The 22,197-nt window shown below is 35.6% G+C and overlaps 1 protein-coding gene across 6 annotated transcripts in view; it reads left to right on the top strand.

Annotated features, from left to right (window-relative positions):
* Nucleotides 1-22,197, top strand: part of ZRANB3 (zinc finger RANBP2-type containing 3) — a 225,942-nt gene that overhangs the window by 104,054 nt on the left and 99,691 nt on the right. For all 6 annotated transcript variants that reach the window (XM_045203150.2, XM_045203151.2, XM_045203152.2 and 3 more), the window contains 2 exons: nucleotides 19,502-19,680; nucleotides 20,767-20,998. In XM_045203150.2, coding sequence (XP_045059085.2) covers nucleotides 19,502-19,680; nucleotides 20,767-20,998 — 411 coding nt within the window. The remainder of the gene's footprint in view (nucleotides 1-19,501; nucleotides 19,681-20,766; nucleotides 20,999-22,197) is intronic.

The raw sequence follows: 22,197 nt of genomic DNA, 5'->3' as shown, positions 1-22,197 counted from the left end.
AATTGATATGATCATATGATTTTTTCCTTGTTTAGACCATTGATGTGGTAGATTACATTTAATTGATGTTTAAATGCTGAACCAGTCTTACGTACTTAGGATAAATTCTACTTCTTCATGTTATATAATTCTTCTTATATATTGGTTGATTTGATTTGCTAATATTTTGTTGAGGACTTTTACATCTGTGTTCATAAGAGGTATTGGTCTGTAGTTTCCTTTCTTGTAATAGCTTTGTCTGTTTTTGGTGTTAGGGTAATACTGATCTCAGAGAATGAGTTAGAAAGTCTTCCTTTTGTTTCCCAAGGTCAAAGTTGAATAAAATGAAAACAGCCACTGTTTTTTGCCGCTAGAGTTATATTCCTAAAATTCTCCATTTTTTCTGTTTCCTATAGAGTAAAGCACGTCACAAGCCAGCCACTACCTCTTCCTTACATTCTCTTCTTCAGCTCTTCTCCAGCATAAATCTTAGTGACATTTTCATCTTTCTACTTACTGTAATATCTCCCACTTATACCAGTGTCATATTGGACAGGTTAATTAATCTCTCTGAGCCTCAGTTTCCTTGTGTAAAGTAGAGAATAATAATGCTTTTCTCATGAGATTAGTTATGTAAGGGATAGGACAAATACAGCTTTTCATTTTCCCCTTTTCTGCTATTCACAAACACCATCTTTATGCTTTGATATCTGTATATAGGCTGTTCTTTTTTCTGATTAATTCCTTTCCATTTGTATTCAGTCCTTTCTGAAGTCCATCTAATAAAATTATCATTCAAAATTTTCTTTAATTATGACTTCCTCTGTGTCACTGTCCTTGGTGCCTTTTGGTTGTTCTGTGCTTTCACTTCTACTGTAGTTTGAATTATGTTCTACTGTATATGCTTCTCTCCCATAAATTGAAACTCCTAGGACTCAAGCCATGTCTACCTAGCTGTGTCTGGGAAATAGTAGATTTCCAATTAATGCCTTCTGAGTGAATGAATAAGAGAGGGAAAAAGAAAGAACTTGGACATTTTGTCTACTACTCACAAGTATTTTAAATTAGTTACACAGCTCAATACTACCCACCCTCAGTTGTCCTTAGACCATAAAGGTAATGGAGAAATGATTCTTTTAAGTGAGTTTTGGAGCATGGGGTTCTTTTTAAAAAAAAAAACTTTATTAAAATGTGTATTATAGAGTTTTCTTGCTGTCCTTCATGTCATTTTTCAGTCTCAATTTTTTTATCTTGAACAGTAGCAACATACAAATGCAACTGATTACATTTTCAATTTTAATGAAGTTTACTCTGGTTTCTTTGGAGGCTGATGTAATTTTGTTTATTGCTCCTGCTGTTTTGCACAGCTAGGTTATCACAATGTTCTCTCAATAGTCTTGGACAAAATTCCAATTGAAAAGCAGAGGTGAAAGGAATGGTGAGTTAAACCCTACCCAGATAAAGTCAGACACAAAGCATTTTCCTGGAATATAGTGTTTGCTATTCACATAAGTATTTGAAAGGCACAAAGCATTGCTGCCATTATCTCACTCTAAATCACTGTTATTATACACTAACACTTCCAAGTGTATTGTAAGAAGGATGCTGCAAACATTCCTGCCTCACCAGTCTTTATTAAATGGATTGTTCTTCATGAATAGAAATTATTTAAAATCAGGAGGAGTGGTTAAAATTAACTGTCAGCCTATAATCTGCTTTTCCTTTTTAGTAATGGTCTTGTATTTCCACAAAGCTTAAAATCTCAAAGGAGCCACCGCTGCACTGGGAATTGAGCAATTATGAATGCACATAAAGGCTGCAGACTTAGAGCGCAGTGTCAGTCCAGGTCTTATTTCTTTACATTAGAATATTTTAAAGCTATTTTTCCTTTAGCTATTGATTAATTGACCTTTTACTACTATATTCAACAAACAAATATTATGGAAGTTCTCCTCTTTGATAAGTTCTTGGGAATATAGTTTAAAAAAACATGCCCACTTTCTGAGAGGCTTCCACCTGGGAGTGGAAGGGTAGGGGTGTATATCTCTGTATGATCGATGTAAAAGGTAGGATACTAGAAATGTTGGAAATGAAGTTTATAATATAAATTCTATGGTACTTTTATAGAAGAAACCATTAATTCCAGCTTAAGTCAGAGGCTTTGTGAAGGAAGGAAATTTGAGGTGGGGCTTCAAGAAGAAATAAGTAGAAAACCAGCACTGAAAAAAAAGAATTGAATTTATTGACTGGGGAACACTTCATAGTTCGTGTGTTGTATTTCACAGAATTCTATTTCACAGACCTGGGGTTAGACTGAGGGTATGGGAATGTGAGGACCCTACTTTACTTCAGCCAGGGCTGCCTCGCTTTTTCGGCTTTATAAATGTTGAGTTTCTGTGTGATGTTTTCTTTGAAAAAAGCTTACACTGCTTTTTTAAAATTTAAGAACTGCTTTTCTAGATTCTTAATGCCTTCTTTTTGTATATTACAGTGATGTGAAGTATGTATCTTTCTTAACCTGTATCTAATTTTACTCAATGACCCAAATTTTTAGTAGAATAATTCAATCTTTTGCATTTTCTGAAAGTTTTGATATCATTTTCTTCTTTCAAGTTCTAAAATTGTACAGCTTAATTTAGAAATTTATTTCTTTAATGATAATATTTCCCTATTTGAAATCTTATGTATTTAAGCCTATAGGAAGTGAGGTATTTCTGAAGAGTCAAAGTTTTTAGGACAACCAAGCATCCAAATTTTGTTTACCATAACAATTTTGAAGGGAAGATTTTTCAAATGCTCTCTTTATATTCCTCCTTGTTTAAACATTATACACTACCCACAATATAACGTTTTTCAGTTAATCAGAGTTATCAACTACTGAGACAAGTCCTTTCCTTAAATCTCTTAGACTGTTTTAAATTATGTGTCTGCTGCTTATTTTTCATTTCTGCTACCCCAAGGCTTTTTTCGTCTGTGTGCTAAGTGAGTTTACAAAAATGACTCTATTTTTATTAATTTTAACACTGAGACTATTAATGATAAGTGATATTACAAAGGATAAAAAAATACTGTTGACTGAATATTCTTGTCACTTTTCAGTACATTTTTATTAAAATCCCATACTTTAAGTTATTTCATAATATATCATTAATTCATCAATTGAGTTGTCTATCTTACTTTATAAATTCTAACAGTACTTCCTAACATTGATTACTTTTTTATTCCAACATTTCCACAATATTTTGTACTTTTCTTTACCTCATTAGTTTATGACATAGTGTTAACTATGAATTTAATGAATTATTTTCTCTGCTTCTAATGTCACTGATACTTCAGTGAAATAAAATCAAGCCCAGGTTTAATCTTAACATTGCATCTTCCTCATGAAAATTGCTTTCTGTTATTTATTATTTATTGTTATAGTCATTAATACTGTGCAAATAACATTTATTTTGACTCTAAACCCAATTTGAATTTATTTCTTAGGAAGATTTTCATAGATGACATTTTCATTAAATTTTCTGAAGTTGAGATATATTACATTTTCTCTAGTCAACTGGTTCCACAAAACCAGTCATTTTTTAATTTTACATGATAATATTTAATAAATGAGGAATGTGACTAGTATATGATGCCATTGTAACTTTGACATATCTTATTTCTTTTTATAGATTAAAATTGAATTCCTTAAGTAATAATTGATGAGCTATATACTTTTGAGCCTTTTCTGTACGTAGATTGATTTAAAAAATTTGGAGTCATTATTAGTGCTATAGTAGAAGACAAAAGAAGAGAAATGACAGAGAAATTATCCAGTACCATATTTAGTTATATTGGGAAAACAAGCGGCATCCCTATGCAATAAAAAATGTCAGAAACCAAATATATTTCACCTCGCTTGATACCTCCCTGGTATTCATGTAACATTCTATATTACAGGAGAAAGTATCTGTAACTATGTCTAATATAGGAACTTCTGCTCTAAGAAGAAAACTATATAGTTTGGACCCTGGCAAATCTATCTTATGGTTGTTTTTTTAGACCAAATAAAAATTATCTCTGTAAATATTCTCTAAGCATAAGACTTAATTTTTAAGTAATAAGTACTTTCTTTAAAAATCTATGGTTTTCTCTTTCTTATTCCTTAGTAGTCCTGTTTGTGTGTGTATTTTGTACTTTTTACACCTGTTAAAAAACAAAATGAGTTTTTTGTTTTTTACTTCAACCAAGTAAATTTGAAGATCTACTTGCCTTTATTAAGCAATTCATGAATCAGGGAGCATCCCATCCAGCAACTAGAGGGGCGCTCTGAGAGGTTGTACAAAATGGAAGGTTTTTGTAGGAAGAAGTGTATGATAAAGGAGGTATTAACAAAAGAAAGGATCATTTTGGGGCCTGGACATCTTTTCTACGGGGGGAAAAGAGGGTTTTGATCATGTAGATTGCCTCTTCTTTCTATGGAGGATGGAGAGGGGCCACTGAGATAGACTACCACGCTGGTACTCTGCAAAAAAATTCCAGACTGGTTGGTTAAGATTATGTTTCTGGGAGCGGCTGAAACTGCCAATTAGATCAGGTATTATATCTAGGTTTGATATCATTGGCTTTTATGATAAATTGGTACCATTTTGGGTTTCTGCTTTTCTTTAACATACCTAAGCAAATTTCAACAGCAGTTTTAATTTTTGGTTAACATGCCATATCTTTTTCTTAGAATGATCAATTGATTTTTCAGCCTTATTTAATCATGAACTTCCTTCAGTTTCAGCAATAATACTCCAGTCCAATCTTAGCTTTGGTGGCCATCCTTTCTTTACTTTTTAACTTTTGAAAACTACCTACCCAATTTATTAGGGTTTCATATTTAGTCAATAGTGGCATTTTGGCCACTGGTAGAAGTTGTGGTTAGAAAAAAATACAATAAATATTAAACTTTTTTAAAAAGCTGTGGTTAGCATTTTGTTTATTCTTATTTGTTACTTTTTTAATTTATGTAAGCACTTAAAATGAGTTAATTCTTACTTTTTAAAAAAACTTTTCTTATGAGACTTCCTTTTTACTTTCTTTGTAAGACACATCTTAAAAAGGTCTCAGTTCTGAACCTGAGCAATGAATCTCTAACATTGCTTAATTAACATTCTCAAAAATTACTGGATTGAGATTTCAAGTTGTTTTCTAATGGTTCTAAAGTGATTGCTGTGTATCACCACATGAACAGACAGATTAATACAACTGAAAGCATTCTAATAACCTTGCAGAAATTTTATCTCTTCGCTATTGATTGATTTGCCTTTGATTGGTTTGCATTTCATTCCTTATTTTGAAAGCAGAAGTAATTTTCCTTTTGTCATAAATAAGTGGTGGCCTTACTTATTTACTTCACTTCCACCACAGTTTTTTGTGTTATGCAATTGAAGAAAGTCTTATTTATATATACTGATCTGGGTTTTAACACAAGATTCTTTATTCTCAAGTCTGATGTCTTCAAATTAATCATAGTGTTGCCACATAAACAAGGATATAAGGCATCACACTCTAATTATTTACAACGCTAAGCAAGGGATTTATTCATCTTATCTTTTACAAAAAATCTCTAACTGAATTGATCTCTGATTGTTAGTGGCAATAATCAGTTTGCCAAGTGCAAATATTTACTGTTTACTCTTTGTTTTTTAGTTCTTGTTTTCATGTACTTCTGAAAGACTACTTTGTTTACATTTGTGATCAGTGCATTTATAGTATTATTGTACAACATGAAGTATTTTATACTTTTCATATTTTTCTTTCCTTTAAGAATGCATTATATGTTTGATTTCTGTGTTCATTATTAGAAATTTTGGTGATGTAAATTATTTATTCTTCTAACTGTTAAATGGCTAAGTTTTTATCATGGCTGCTTCAATATAGTACTTTAATTGATTGCCTAAAGTAACGTATAATCAAAGCTATATACAAATTAGATCCCCTTTAAGTGCTTTTATTAAACTTTTAAAATTAGTCTTTTTCTATTAAATTGTTAGTTCATCTAAATAGAGTAAGCTTAAGCCAAGTTGGTGCATTTTTTTTTCTGCTTCATAGAGGTAATGCATATTTATTGAAAATTTTCTTTATTGACAATGGTGAGACCAAGACTCCCAATTACAAAACATGATGGCAGTTTAGATTTATAAAGGCTCTTCTGTATACCGCATAGCAAAGTAGAAAGCACTGTATTTATCCGGCCTTTGAATTATAATTGAGGAACAAGAATCCCCAGAAATTAATAAGAAGTTAAATAATAAAATCCTGAAAGTGTTAATTCTGCTTTCAACTTTTTTTTCTCCTGAGGAGAAAATGGCCAAGACTTAGACAAAGCACTCCAAGATTTTGTTTTTCTTCAAGATTTAATCTTCAGAGTAGTTATTCTCAAATGCACCCTGAGAGCTATCCACATAAAAATCCCTTTAGGTGTTCTTATTTTAAAAAGTCCAGTTCTTCTGAATCACAATTTGTGGAGTTGGTGTCCTGAAGTCTGAATTTTTAACTTGTATCCCAATGGTTCATAAATATATTTGATTTTAAGGACTTAGGGCATAACCAAGACATTCGGCCACTTGTCTTTTCCCCTTACCATTTCTTTCTTTTTCCCTTCAGTACTTGTATATTTGTGTTCTTTATGTTGTATTGGGCTCTCATTTTCACGAAATCCCCAAGGCACTGATCCCATAATACATATGGAGAAAATGAATAGAACCTTAATATAGTTTGTTCACCTGAATTTAATTTTATAAAGCAAATTTTAAAAGACACAAAAATTTAAGGAAAATTAATTCTGAACTATTGAGTATTACCAATCTACATTATTCTGCCATTATCTTTTATTTATTCATATTTTATCTTAGTAGTGGTGCTATTTGAATGAATAATGCATATTCATCTGAGCATTTCACATTTTAGTTAAGTATCTCATTTTTATTATATCTTGTGACTCTAAAATTAAATATGAATGTAAAGGCAGAAAAGTAATTTTCCCTTTATCCTTCAGAATTGTTGGCTGAGATGAACAAGAGAAAAAGAAATAGAAGTTGATTAACTTGTATACTTCATGTACATGGGGAGATACTCAGAAAAAATAAGTAAACTCCCTGAGTTGTCCCAGAGAGTTTTTCCATCACCTCAAATACCATCTTCAGCTAAACAGAAGGGAAAGATCCATGTGGGGTCCATTATGGGAGGTTGCCAGGTAAAGCAAGGTGAACAAGAGTAAGCCTTATTAGGCATATTTAACTCTGGGCCTTATCCATTGCTAAGAGTTTTTTGTGGTTTTTGAGCCATCCTCCTTTCCAGGTACAGAGAGAGAGTGACACTTACAAATAGAGATTTTCTTCATAAATTCAAGTTTTTCTTACAAAATAGTGTAACTTCTCCATCTTCAAAGTTTTTCCGCATATACTGTTTTTCAAAAACAATCAGCTCAAAGTAATCCTGATCCTAAGGAGGCATGTTTTGGGTTGTCATATTAAGCGACCATTTAGTAAACATCACTAAAGATTTTCAATATGGTAAAAACAGATTGCTCTTCACATTAGAGATATCAATTAACAATTTTTTAAAACATTGTAGTCTGTTCATTGTTCTTTTTTCTGTTTTGAAACTCAGAATATTGGGATTGTTCTTTCTTTTACTGGGTGGAATTGTTTTTCCCCAGCAAACACAAATTATTCCTTATACATCTTCCTACTTATTCCCTTGAAATGAGTACTAAAATGCAAAATCTCCACATTGTTACAGAATGAAAACCCAAGTACATTAAGGAAAAGTGACTTACACTGAGTCTTGACCTAATAATCATCAGCAGAAACAAGAGACAGAAATCATGCAACCCATGGCTTCTTCATTTATCTTCCAGTATAAATGAAGGTTTGACCAATTTTTTTGTGAAAAACTTTTCTTTTTTTATTTTACACCTACATAAGTGTTTTTTAATCCTCACTCAAGTATATGTTTATTGATTTTTAGAGAGAGAGGAAAGGAGAGAGAAAGAAACAGAGAAACATCTATGTGAGAAAGAAACATAAATTGGTTGCCTCCCATACATGCCCCAACTGGGGATCAAACCCACAGCCTAGGTACGTGCTCTGACTGGGAATAGAACCAGCAACCTTTTGGTGTATGAGATGACACTCCAACCAACTAAGCCACCTGGCCTAATTGTCTCTCCCTCTCTTCATCCCTCTCTCCCTACCTTCTCTTGCTCTCCCTACTCCAAGCCCTCCTTTCCCATGTCAGACTACATCAGTAGACCGACTTTATAATAAGGTCACAGTTGATAACCACATTTTAGTAGAAATTTGTTATATCTCAAAGAGTCTCTTGAATTTTTTTTTAAGTTTCTCTTTCTCTGTCCTTTACTGACCCCCTGTAAATAAAAGTTTAAAGTCTATTTTCCTTCCCTGTCTATCCCTGCAGTCCACCCTTCCAGTGGTAACACTATTAACAGTTCCTTCCATTATACCTCCTTCCCTTCTTTCTTCCTCTCCCTCTTCTTTTCTTGCTCCCTCTTCAGTTCTCCCTCTAATACTGACCATACTATTGATACTCACCATACTATTTATCTTTTCAATATGCTTTTTTACAGCCAGCGACTTATCAATCTTTCCATATCAGCTATAGATATATGCTCATTTTTTAAAAGATATATATATATATCCTGTAGATATATATATATCTACAGGAGCTACTATAAAGGACACAAGGACAAAATCAAGGGGGAGGATAGAGGTGGGGGAGGGAGGTGGGATTGGCTGGGGTGGGGTGGAGGGATGGGGAGAAAGTGCAGACAATTGTAACTGAATAAAAAAATAATAAAAGAGATGAGTATATAGTATTTCATTGTATGAGTGTTGTTGACTTTAAACAAATAGGCAGATATTTCTCTAGCAAATGGGTTTATTGGGACTAGAAAGAATTGAATCTGAAACAAGTAACCATAGCAATCCATGTGCAAGTCTGCTAAAACAGTGAAGAAACTTTTATAGATGGGAAGTGGAAGTTGGGAGGGCTATTACCAACAAAAAGTTCTTCCTGTTGTGTTTCAAGATCAGTGTAGGGTGTGAAAGCTCTCCCTTCAGTCCTTCTTGTTACAGTGCTGTTCTGGAACAGTTGGTAGGGTTCAAATGCCCACCAGCAAGAAGCATGACTCCCAATATGAGAGTCTGATGAAAAAGGAAAGGGGTTGTTTATTTAAAGGTTATACATATTTAGAATAATGGCAGATTTCTGCTGTTAAGTCTCACTCCATTTAAAAACCACCCCAAAACACATAGCCTTGCCTCCTTTTGCCAAACCAGGCCAGTTTCAGAATACTCCAGTCAGAGGTACCTTCTTTCAGAAAAGCCAAAGACTGCAGCTCAGCATTCCCAGCTCAAAGCATCTCTCACAAATCTGTGTGACTAGGCAGGTCCCTGCAGCTCTGCCTCTGTCTTCTCCAAGCAGACTCTAATATGGGTGGCTGGGCAGGTACCCTGCTCCAAAGCTACACAGCTTAGTCACTGACACCAAAGATTTATAAGAGAAGCTACAGTGAGACTGGTAGGAAGGCCTGAGACATGAAAAGGGCTGGCCCTACTTCCGTGGGTTGCAGCTGAGGTTCAGGATGGAAATTCAGCTGTGGGGGTCCCCCCTAAGAAGTGGGGGGTCTTAACCTCAAGGCAGGCTACACAGTCCATAGCACCAGAGCTGGGAAGAGGCACCCACATTGCTGTGAAAATCAGTGGGGATTCTGTCCCCCAGGGAGACGCAGGACATCCTGAGTTTGTTCTTGGAAGGAGGTGAGTCTGCCTTCCACCTACTCGGCTGCCATCTTAGATCCTAAATTCTGTTCCCTTGCCTCTTCAGTTTTGAATAAAGAAAAGATCAGGCTTGTGTGTCCATAATTTTATGGCCTGTTCCTTGTTCCTTGTTTCATATGAACCAATAATTCATAAATTAACACACAACACAAACAAAAATTTTCAGACATACCATCTAAACTTCCCTATAGGAAAGAAAATTATAACTTAATCTACAAGAACAAGGAAATAGTTTTTCTAAAACATACCTCCTTAACAGTTATAAATAATAGAACATAGGATTTCAGCTTGGCATTACTTTATGTGGTTTATTTAATTAATTTAGTTCATTAAATCTGCATTTAAATATTCATTTAAATCTGCATACCTCAAAGGGTCTTCCAAGGGAGTCTCTTCTAGAAAAAGGAGGCCACATGTTCTAAAGATAACCCCATGTGTCTGTCCCCAAAAGTACAAGCAAGTTTATAGCTTTTAAAACTGGAAAAATTTCCAGTTTCAAAAAATTCTCAGTCAGCAGGTATCTTAGGTGTACAGTTCTTGCATAAAAGCTATCAAGCAACAACAACAAAAAACAACAACCTCATAGACACAGACAATAGTATAGTGATTACCAGAGGGAAAGGGGGGTTGAGGGAGGGAGAAGAGGGTATAGAAGGGATGATAAATGGTGATGGAAGGAAGACTTCATGTGGAGTGATGGAAACACAATACAATATACAGATGATGTGTTATAGAATTGTATACCTGAACTTTATATAATATTAGTAACCAATATCGGCCCAATAAATTCAGTTTTAGAAAAACAGCCAAGTACTTTGGATATATTTGGTTTCTTACTGTTCAGTGTTATAGCAATAAATTAATTTAATATTCAAAACCATTGAAGCTGGAATCATATGTGTCAGTTAGGATCATTGATATTTAATTGCTCTTAATAATTTTATAGAATAATTCATTAAGAAAACCTAAAATTATTCTTCTAAGTAAAAGTTATTTATTATTTTGAAATACACTTATAAAGTGTACCCTTAAAGTTAATGTATTCTATTTAACTCTTCTTATGTACAATAGTACTTAGACAGTTGTACTATTATAGTCAAGGCTTTGGTTCTTAATAGGTGATTTAGCCTTAATGGTTCCACTTTAACAAATTCTATTGCAATTTTAGCCAAGAGCTTTGAACCACCTATTGAGTATGGTTATTTATACCTAAATTACTTGACATATGTTTTTGCTTTTATAGTTGAATGTTATGCTATTTAAAATTATTTGCAAAATACTGAAATCTAAGTACATTTTTTATTGAACTTACTGATGTGACATTGGCTAATAAAATTGTATAAGTTTCAGATACACAGTTCTACAGTACATCATTGGTATATTGTGTTGTGTGTTTACCCACTCCAAGTCGAGTCTCCTTCCCTCACCATTTATCCCCCCTTTACACTCTTCTAACTCCCCCACCCCCCTTCTCTCTGGCAATCACCCTACTGTTATCTGTGTCCATGAGTCTTTTTCTTTGCTTAATCCCTTTACCCTTCTCACCCAGCCTCCAACCCCCTCCCCTCTGACAGCTGTCAGACTGTTCTCTGTGTGTATGAGTCTGTCAGTCTCCACTTTGAATTTTGTTCCTTAGATTCCATATATAAGTGAAATCATATGGTACTTGTCTTTCTCTCTGACTGGCTTATTTCACTTAGCATAATATTCTCCAGGTCCATCTATGCTGTGGCAAAGGGTTAGGTCTTTTTTACAACTGAGTAGTATTCCATTGTATAAATGTACCATAGCTTTTTTTTATCTACTCATCTACTGATGGACACTTGGGCAGCTTCCAAATCTTGGCTATTGTAAATAACACTACAGTGAACATAGGAGTGATATATTCTTTCAAATTAGTGTTTCAGGTTTCTTTTGATATATTCCCAGAAGTGGAATTGCTGGGTCATAAGGCAGTTCCATTTTTAATTTTTTGAGGTAAATCCATACTGCTTTCCACAATGGTTGCACCAATCTGCATTCCCACCAACAGTGCATGAAGGTTCCCTTTTTTCTACATCCTCAACAACACCTGCTGTTTGTTGATTTATTGATGGTAGCCATTCTGACAGGTATGAGGTTATATCTTATTGTGGTTTTAATTTGCATTTTTCTGATGATTAGTGATGTTGAACATCTTTTCACATGTCTGTTGGCCATATGTATGTCCTCTTTGGTGAAGTGTCTTTTCAAGGCCTTTGCCCATTTCTTAACTGGGTTATTTTTTGAAGGTTGAGAATTATAAGTGCCTTATAAATTTTGGATATTTACCCCTTATCAGATTTATCAGGAAATGTGTTCTCCCATTTAGTGGGCTGTCCTTTTATTTTGTTGATAGTTTCCTTTGGTATGCAACAACTTTTTAATTTGATGTACTTCCATTTGTTTATTCTTTCTTTTGTTTCCCTTGCCCGAAGCAATATTGGGTTGTTTTTGGATTTATGGAGTAGGTCTAAGATGAGGGTTCTCCATATGTGGACCAGGTTGAATTTCCCTCAGGTGACAAAGAAAGTAGCACCCATGTTTTCTTATCACATTCCCCATATGTGGGGCAGAAAGGTAAATGGGTCTAATGGTGCTGTCAGGATTCACACATTAAAAATGGAGTCAGACTATTACATCCTTTTCTTTGCTTCAATTGTTTATTCTTTTTTCCTTTTTTTAATTTTTTTTCTATTTGGTTCATTTAAAAAAAAATTTATTGTAATTCAATTACAGTTGTCTGCATTTTCTCCCCACCCCTCCACCCCACCCCAGGCAAATCCACTTCCCTCCCTCACCTCCACCCTCTGCCTTGATTTTATCCATGTGTCCTTTATAGTAGTTACTGAAAATCCTTCCCCCACTATCCCCTCCCCACACCCTTCTGACTATTGTTAGATTGTTCTTAACTTCAATGTCTCTGGGTATATTTTGTTTGCTTTTTTCTTCTGTTGATTATGTTCCAGTTAAAGGTGAGATCATATGGTATTTGTCCCTCACCGCCTGGCTTATTTCACTTAGCATAATGCTCTCCAGTTCCATCCATGCTGTTGCAAAGGGTATAAGCTCCTTCTTTCTCTCTGCTGCATAGAATTCCATTGTAGAAATGTACCATAGTTTTTTAATCCACTCATTTGCTGATGGGCAGTTAGGTTGCTTTCAGTACTTGGCTATTGTAAATTGTGCTGCTATGAACATTGAGGTGCATAGGTTCTTTTCGATTGGTATTTCAGGGTTCTTAGGGTATAATCCCAGCAGCGGAATTGCTGAGTCAAAGGGCAGTTCCATTTTTAGTTTTCTGAGGAAATTCCATACTGTTTTCCACAGTGGCCTCACCAGTCTGCATTCCCACCAACAGTGCACTAGGGTTCCCTTTTCTCCGCATCCTCTCCAATATTTGTTTGTGGATTTGTTTATGTTGGCCACTCTGACTGGTGTGAGATGATACCTCACTGTGGTTTTAATTTGCATCTCTCTGATGCCTAGTGATGCTGAGCATCTTTTCATATGTCTCTGGGACCTCTGTATGTCTTCCTTGGAGAAGTGTCTGTTCAAGTCCTTTGTCCATTTTTTAATTGGGTTGTTTGTCTTTCTGGAGTGGAGTCGTGTGAGTTCTTTATATATTTTGGAGATCAGGCCCTTGTCTGAGGTATCATTGGCAAATATGTTTTCCCATGCAGTTGGTTCCCTCTTTATTTTAGTTTAGTTCTGTTTTCTTTAGCCATGCAGAAGCTTTTTATTTTGATGAGGTCCCATTTGTTTATTCTTTCCTTTATGCCCCTTGCTTTAGGGGACATGTCTGTGAGGATGTTGCTATGTGAAATGTCTGAGATGTTCCTGCCAATGTTTCCTCTAGGCTTTTATGGTGTTATGACTTATATTTAAGTCTTTTATCCACCTTGAATTTATTTCTGTGTATGGTGTAAGTTGGTGATCAAGTTTCATTTTTTTACATGTAGCTGTCCAGATCACCCAACACCATTTGTCGAAGAGGCTATTTTTGCTCCATTTTGTGCTCCTGCCTCCTTTGTCCAATATTAATTGACCGTAGAGACTTGGGTTCATTTCTGGGCTCTCTGTTCTGTTCCATTGGTCTATGTACCTGTTTTTATGCCAGTACCAGGCTGTTTTCATTACAGTGGCCTTGTAGTACAGTTTGAAATCAGGTATTGTGATCCCTCCAGCTTTGTTCTTCTTTCTCAAAATTGTTGCAGCTGTTCGGGTTCGTTTATGGTTCCATATGAATTTCTGAAATGTTTGTTCTATATCTGTGAAGTATGTCATGGGTATTCTAATAGGGATTGCATGGAATCTATAAATTGTTTTGGTTAGTATGCCCATTTTGATGATGTTAATTCTTCCAATCCATGAGCATGGTACATGCTTCCATTTGTTTGTGTCTTCCTTAATTTCTTTCTTCAGTGTTATGTAGATTTCTGAGTACAGGTCTTTTACCTCCTTGGTTAGGTTTATTCCTAGGTACTTTCTTTTTCTTGTTGCTATATCAAATGGGATTTTTTTTCCTTATTTCTGTTTCTGCAGTTTCATTGTTGGTATACAGGAATACCTTTCATTTCTGAGCATTGACTTTGTATCCGGCTGTTTTGCCAAATTCATTTATTAGGTTGAGTAGTTTTTTGGTGGAGTCTATAGGATTTTCCATGTCCACTATCATGTCATCTGCAAACAGTGAGTTTCATTTCCTCTTTTCCAATTTGGATGCCTTTTATTTCTTTTTCTTGTCTCATTGCTGTGGCTAGGACTTCCAATACTGTGTTGAATAGGAGTGGTGAGAGAGGGCATCCTTGTCTTGCTCCTGATCTTAGTGGGAAACCTCTAAGTTTTTGTCCATTGAATATGATGTTGGCTGTAGGTCTCTCATATATGGCCTTTATTATGTTGAGGAATGCTCCTCTATTCCCACTTTGCTGAGTGTTTTTATCATAAACGGGTGCTGTACCTTATCAAATGCTTTTTCCACATCTGTTGATATGATCATGTGATTTTTGTCTTTGCTTTTGTTTATGTGGTATATTATGTTTATTGATATGCGAATATTGTACCATCCTTGCAACCCTAGGATGAATCCCACTTGATCATGGTGTATGATCTTTTTAATGTATTGCTGGATGTGGTTTGCCAATATTTTGTTGAGGATTTTAGCATCTATGTTCATCAGTGTTATTGGCCTGAAGTTTTCTTTCTTTGTTATGTCTTTACTTGGTTTTGGGATTTGGATGATGTTGACTTCATAAAATGACTTTGGGAGTCTTCCATCTTCTTCAATATTTTGAAATAATCTGTGGAGGATGGGGGTTAGCTGTCCCTTAAACGCTCTGTAGAATTCTCCTGTGAAACCTTCTGGTCCAGGGCTTTTGTGTGTCAGAGGCTTTTTAATTACTGTTTCAATTTCATTCAGGTGTTACTGGTCTGTTCAGGCTTTCTGCTTCTTCACTGAGTTTTGGAAGGTTATATTTTTCTAGAAATTTGTCCATTTTATCTAGGTTTTCACACTTCTTGGCGTATAGTCCTTCGTAGTAATTTCTTAGAATCCTGTGTATTTTGGTGGTATCAGTTGTAGTCGCTCCTCTTTTGTTTCTGATTGTGTTTATTTCGGTCTTCTCTCGTTTTTTCTTTTTTTTCTTTTAATTAATTAATTTATTTTTATTCAGTTACAATTGTCTGCATTTTTTTTCTTGATGAGCCTGCTTAAGGGCTTGTCAATTTTGTTTATCTTTTAAAAAAAACAGCTCCTGGATTCATTGATCCTTACAATTGTGCTGTTAGTCTCTATGTCATTTAATTCTGCTCTGATCTTGGTTATTTCCTTCCTTCTACTTGCTCTGGGCTGTCTTTGTTGTTGTTTCTCGAGTTCTTGTAGGTGTAGGGTTAGGTTGTTTATTTGAGATGTTTCTATTCTTTTTAGGTAGGCCTGTATTGCTATGAACTTCCCTCTCAGGACTGCCTTTGCTGTGTCCCATAAGTTTTGGATTGTTGTGAGTTCATTTTCGTTTGTTTCCAGAAACTTTTGGATTTCTTCCCTAATATCATTCTTGACCCATTCATTGTTTAATAGCATGGTATTCAATCTCCATGTTTTGAGTGTTTTGGGGTTTTTTCCTTGAGGTTTGTTTCTACTTTCAGTCCCTTATGGTCAGAGAAAATGCTTGATATGATTTCAATTTCCTTGAACTTCTTGAGGCTTGCCTTGTGTCATATCATTTGAAAAGAATGTGTATTTTGCTTCTTTGGGATGAAAGGCTCTATATATATCAGTTAAGTTGATTTCATCTAGGGCATTGTTCAACGCCACAATATCTTTGTTGATATTTTGTTTGGAAGATCTGTCCATCTTTGACAGTGGGGTGTTAAAATCCCCTACTATAATTGTGTTGCTATCAATATCTTTTTTGAAGTCCTCCAAGATTTTCTTTATGTTTTTGGGTGCTCCTATGTTGGGAGCATATATTTTTACAATGTTCACGTCCCCTTGGTGGAGTCTTCCTTTGAGTATTATGAAGTGCCCTTCTGGGTCTCTCTTTATGGCCCTTTTTTTGAACTGTTTTATCTGATATGAGTATTGCTACCCCTGCTTTTTTTTTCCAGTCCATTTGCTTGGAATATTTGTTTCCAGCCCTTCACTTTCGGTCTGTGTAGGTCTTTTGTTCGGAGGTGTGTCTCTTGTAGGCAGCATATGTGTGGGTCATGCTTTCTTATCCATTCAGCTATTCTATGTCTTTCGATTGGAGCACTTAATCCATTTACATTTAAGGTTATTATTGGTAGGTTCTTATTCATTGCCGATTTTTTTGTACCTGTGTTCTTTTCTCTCTCCTTTCCTTCCTTTCCTTATAGCAGCCCCTTTAGCATGTCTTGCAGAGCTGGTTTGGTGGAGGTACATTCTTTTAGACTTCTTTTGTCTGGGAAACTCCTTATTTGGCCTTCTAGCTTGATTGAGAGCCGTGCTGGGTAAAGTAGTCTTGGTTGCAGTCCTCTGGTTCTCATTACTTGCAATATTTTTTGTCATTCTCTTCTGGGTTGGTGCATTTCTATTGAGAAGTCATAACTTTATTGGGGCCCCCTTGTATGTTAGTTCCTGTTTCTCCCTTGCTGCCTTTAAGATATTTTCTTTGTCTTGGAATTTTGCCATTTTAATTATGATGTGTTTTGCAGTGGGCCTCTTTGGGTACCTCTTGATTGGGACTCTCCGTTATTCCTGGATTTGTGTGACTTTTTCTCTCATCAAATTAGGGAAATTTTCCGTCTTTAGTTTTTCAAACAGGTTTTCTATCCCTTGTTCTTCCTCTTCTCCTTCTGGTATTCCTGTTACACAGATATTATTGCGTTTCATGTTGTCCTGCATTTCCCTTAACCCCTCTTCACTCTTTCTGAGCCTCTTTTCCTTTTCTTGCTCATTATGGGTGTTTTTTTCTACCTTGTTATCCAGTTTGCTGATCTGATCCTCTGCTTCATCGAGCCTGCTTTTGATTCCTTCTACTGTGTTCTTCAGTTCAGAAATTGTATTCTTCATTTCCTCTTCGCACTTGTTGATGGTTTCTATTTCCTTTTTCATGTTGATATAATTTGCAGTGAGTTCATTGTAGTTTCCCTGTAGTTTTTGGTAATTCTATGTGAGCTCATTAAGCTTCCTTATAACCAGTTCTTTGAACTCATTATCTGATAGTTGACTCGCCTCTCATTCATTTAGCATTGTTTCTGAGTCTTCCCTCTTTCCTTTCATTTGGGGATTGTTTTTTTTGTCTTCCCATTGTTTGTGAGACTCTTCCTGTTAGCCTCTGCTTCTTAAGTTGCTCTGTTTTGACCCCCAGGGTTTTGGTGTAAACTTCTGTGATAGAATACCTGTGAGATTCAGTGGTACAGTCTCCTTGATCTCCCAATCTTACTGATCTTGTGCTGTAAGTGCTCCGTCTTTTTCTTTTTGGGAAAATCCTCCTGCTCAATCCTGCTGCTCCCTCCTTACAAGGAAGGGCCTGTCCTCTCACACAGCCCACCTCCCCAGCTAGATGGGGGACTGTCTGGGTCAGGGTCCCACACGGCCCAACTCTCAACTCTCCCCAGCCATCACCCACGGTCTCTGTGAGTTTACCACTTCGTCCTTATTCCCCTCCCTGCGACTTCAGGCAACCAGATCTCTCGTGGTGTTTCTCAAGCCTTGTTTGTCAGGGGAGGGAGCTGTTAACCTGGCTCTCTCCCAGGAGTCTTGCAGCAGGCCCCGCAGGCGTGGGCCTGGGGCTGCAGTTGCCCTGGTCCCTGCGCTGGTCCCAGGGACCTTTTTGTCCTGAAGTAATCCCCTTACCGTCTGTTATTTCAGTGTCCTCTGTACTTTTTGGTCTCCTATCTTCATAAACACTGGGGTACTGTTGGCTGTTCACTTCGTTCCTCAGTAGATTGAGTAGGTGTTTCACCGGTTTGCTGGAGGAAGTGGGCTCCACTCCCACCTATCTTGCCGCCATCTTCTCTCCCCCCAGTTGTTTATTCATGTATTCAACATGTTATCTCCTTAGGTAGATTAAGCCTTCCATTAGTTAAACTCAAGTCTTCTTGGTTTGGGAATTATTCTTTCCATTTAAGATGTTGTCTTTTTTTTTTTTAGTTGATACTTAATATTTTACTAGTTTAGTTCTTAAAGGTAATCATAATTTTTATGTTACTAGGAAAGTGTGATAACTGGGAATAGTAAGAAAAAGGCGATCATAATTTTTATATTAGGAAAGTGTGATAAGATAACTAGGAATAGTTTAGAATTTTCCCAACCTAATAAATTAGTACATTCATAGCTTGCAAAATTGGCTTTCTGTTCTTACTCAGCTGCCTAGATGCTTCAGTGAATGTCCAATTCCTTAAATTCTTAAAGCTGTTAGCCACATAGTTGAAATAGGCTGCTTATATCTGTTTCTATGAGAGACTGCCTCTCTGTCAAGCTCCCAAACTATGTATTGTGCCATTGGGACATGAAGAGAAAAATCTCAGGAAGGAAGGAAGTTGAGGGGAAGACCAAAAATCTCTACGTACACATTACCCTCAAGTACTTGGCCATGTCCTGAACACATGCACAGGATGAGACCTTTATAAAGATTCATGCGGTAACTACTTTTTAAATGGGTCCCACCTAGAGATAGGGCAGTACAGCATAAGTGTGAAATGATCAGGTGGAAGAACACCAGACACCTGGGCCTCAGACATCATACCAGTTTTGCAACCAGTTAAGTGTTAAGTTGAACAGATAATTTAACCACCATGTGCTTACTTTTCCTCTAAAATGTTCATGATTTAGAGCTTATTCTGCCTTTAAAATAACATGATTTTGTAGTGTAAAGGTAAAGCATTTGCTCTTCTGTTCTGTAAGAGGAGAAATTATGAACAGTAAAATAAATTTTTATAAAATTAAGTTGCTTGAAACCAGTATAGTTAATATTTTAAAGTAGTGGTCATTTTGTCTTTAAGTTCAATGAAAAATGGTTTGAAAATAATATAATTTTTCCAATGAATTTTAAGGGTCATCATATCTTGAACATTAACTGTGTAATTCAATTGACTTTACATTGGAAAATTATCTGAATAATAATACTGTTAAATAAAATACTTGATATTTTCTTTAAAAATATTTTAGCCTTTATATTTATCTACCTACTTATTTATTTTTATTTTAGATGGGTCTAGGAAAGACAATCCAAGCAATTGCCATTGCTTACTACTATAAGGAGGAATGGCCTCTTTTAATAGTGGTCCCTTCATCTCTGAGGTACCCTTGGACAGAAGAAATAGAGAAATGGATCCCAGAGTTAGGTCCAGACGAAATCAGCGTTATTCAGAATAAAACTGATGTTGGGTAAGAACAACTTTTTAATCTTTTGGGGAACAAAAGCGCCAAACATTTGTATATACCAAAAAAGTCTCTATATTAAGTAGATATATCCAGGGCTTAAAATGCATTTGTCGTTATGAAGAAAAACAACAACAAAAAACATGATTGCTGTGTCAGTACTGGCTGTTTAGGAGCCCTTCGGTTTTTATTGAAGGGTAGAGAACTGCAGAAGACTGACTCTGTCCTTTATTTTCACTAGTGATATAGAAAATGCAAAGTGACATGGTTTATTTTTAAGGCATTTACTTGTCTAATTATGTAATTCTACTTACTGATTGGGATCATAGCACTGTACATACAAAAATGAATAAGACACATCTCCTGCCCTCACCGATATTATGCTATAGTAATGAAAATAAATATGTAAATTAATAATTGAAATACAGTATGATAAAGAATAGTATAGATGTATGAATTACAGAGATAGTTCAAAAGATCAGGGTCACTTTAGCCAAATGTTTCTCTGCATGAGGTGGTACTCCGTCTTTTCCCCACACGTCAGCATCCAGGGGCCAGGGGCATTTTTGTTGCCATTGTGACAGGGACTCTACTGTCCATGAATGGGAGGGGCCAGGACTGTGAATTGCCCTGGGGGGTACTGGACAGCCCTGCAATAGTAAGTATTGTCCTGCTCAAAATCCCAGTAGCACCTGGCTTTAAAAACTCTGCTATCCTGTTTGTGGGAAGGCTTCATGGAATAGTCAATGAATATTTGAGTATCCACTTTATTCATGATCATAGGTGCATGGAAGCAAATATTCTCAGAAAATAATGTTCTTATCCTACTAAAATATGGCTTGCTGGATGTCAAAATCTTCCAAAAACCATTTATAAAAAAATTGGATCTAATAAACCAAATTTTAAATTTTGGATCCTTGTTTATTATATTTGAAGACTATAAAGTCTTAAGAGAAATTGGGTTTCATTAGTGGTACTATCTCCTCTTATTTTTCCTCTTCTTTTCTTTGTATTTCGTACCAAAAAGTTTTATTGTTTATGATAAAATGATTACTGAAATATTTTTTAAATTACATGAATTTTCTTTTCTAGGAGAATATCGACCAGCAAAGTGACAGTTCTGGGCTATGGTCTCTTAACGACAGATGCAAAGGCTTTGATAGACACACTGAATAACCAGAACTTCAACGTAGTGATAGTGGATGAATCACACTACATGAAGTCCAGAAATGCAAGTCGCAGCAAGATTTTATTGCCAATAGTACAGAAAGCCAAACGAGCCATTCTTCTTACAGGAACTCCAGCTTTGGGAAGGCCTGAAGAGGTATTAAAATCCCTGTATTTTGGGCTTTAAAAAAAAACCAAACAGAACATTGAATAAAACATCTGTTGTGAAATTTTAAATTAGATGCCTCAAATACCCGAAGAGTACTTTGGGAATTTCTAGATGGCTCTTAATGATTAAATATATATTTTACTATGACTTTTTATCTATTTACATGTGAACCTTAGCCATACTTGTGAGTACCTGCTTTAAAAAAAGTTTTTACCTTTATTATAAGGTTTTCATATCTGATACAAATTTGTAAATAACATTTGTGTTCTTCTGGTTGTTCTATGGCCTTAATCTTCATTCTCCCTGCGTCATAAGCTCCTTAGGATTGGAGTTGAATCAATTTTTTGTCTTTTATTAAGATATATCTTTATATATTTTATACTGTATTACATAATCTCTGTTTCTCTTTCACTTTAAGATCCACATTTGGGAAGGTAGAAAATTCTGGGCAGACCAAATGGTTTTATCTGCTTAGAATGCAGGAATAAGGCATTAGATGCCCCACTTAGCTTTTACTACTCTGAAAGGCAGGTGGGGTAAGGAGTACTTAAAGCATTGGGAAGAAGAAATAATGGGTGAAACTCTTATGAGTCTGTAAGGGTCACTGTAACCTGGGGAAGTCCTGTCTATCGAAGCATTTACCTTAAACCCACCTATTTCAATTTTATTTTATTTTATTTTATTTGTTTAATGATTTTATTTATTTTTAGAGGGAAAGAGAAGGAGAAAGAGAGGAAGAGACATCAATGTGTGGTTGCCTCTTGCATGCCCCCTACTGGGGACCTGGCCCACAACCCAGGCATGTGCCCTAACTGGGAATTGAACCAGCAACCCTTTGATTTGCAGCCCAGCGCTCAATACACTGAGCCACACCAGCCTGGGCTCAATTTTAAAAATTTACCCTACAAACTTATCTAGTAGAAATGCAGATGGATGGACAGATGATAGATAGATGTATATGTAGTATATATAACTATACCTACATGTATTAACATATATACATACACATATAGACCTACATTAAGTTATTAATTTTTGTAATCACATAAAAGCTAGAAACAGCCTATATACCCATTAATAAGAGACTGTTTAAGAATTTTACATTTTATCTACACAATGAGTTGCTGTGTAGCCTTTAAATAGTGCTTTATTATTGTAATACATTACTTATATCACTTTTAAAACTG

The sequence above is a fragment of the Desmodus rotundus genome, chromosome 2 (assembly GCF_022682495.2).
Source record: "Desmodus rotundus isolate HL8 chromosome 2, HLdesRot8A.1, whole genome shotgun sequence".
Lineage (NCBI taxonomy): Eukaryota > Metazoa > Chordata > Mammalia > Chiroptera > Phyllostomidae > Desmodus > Desmodus rotundus.
Note: the sequence above shows the minus strand (reverse complement) of the source record. Positions and strands in the feature narration are given on the sequence as shown.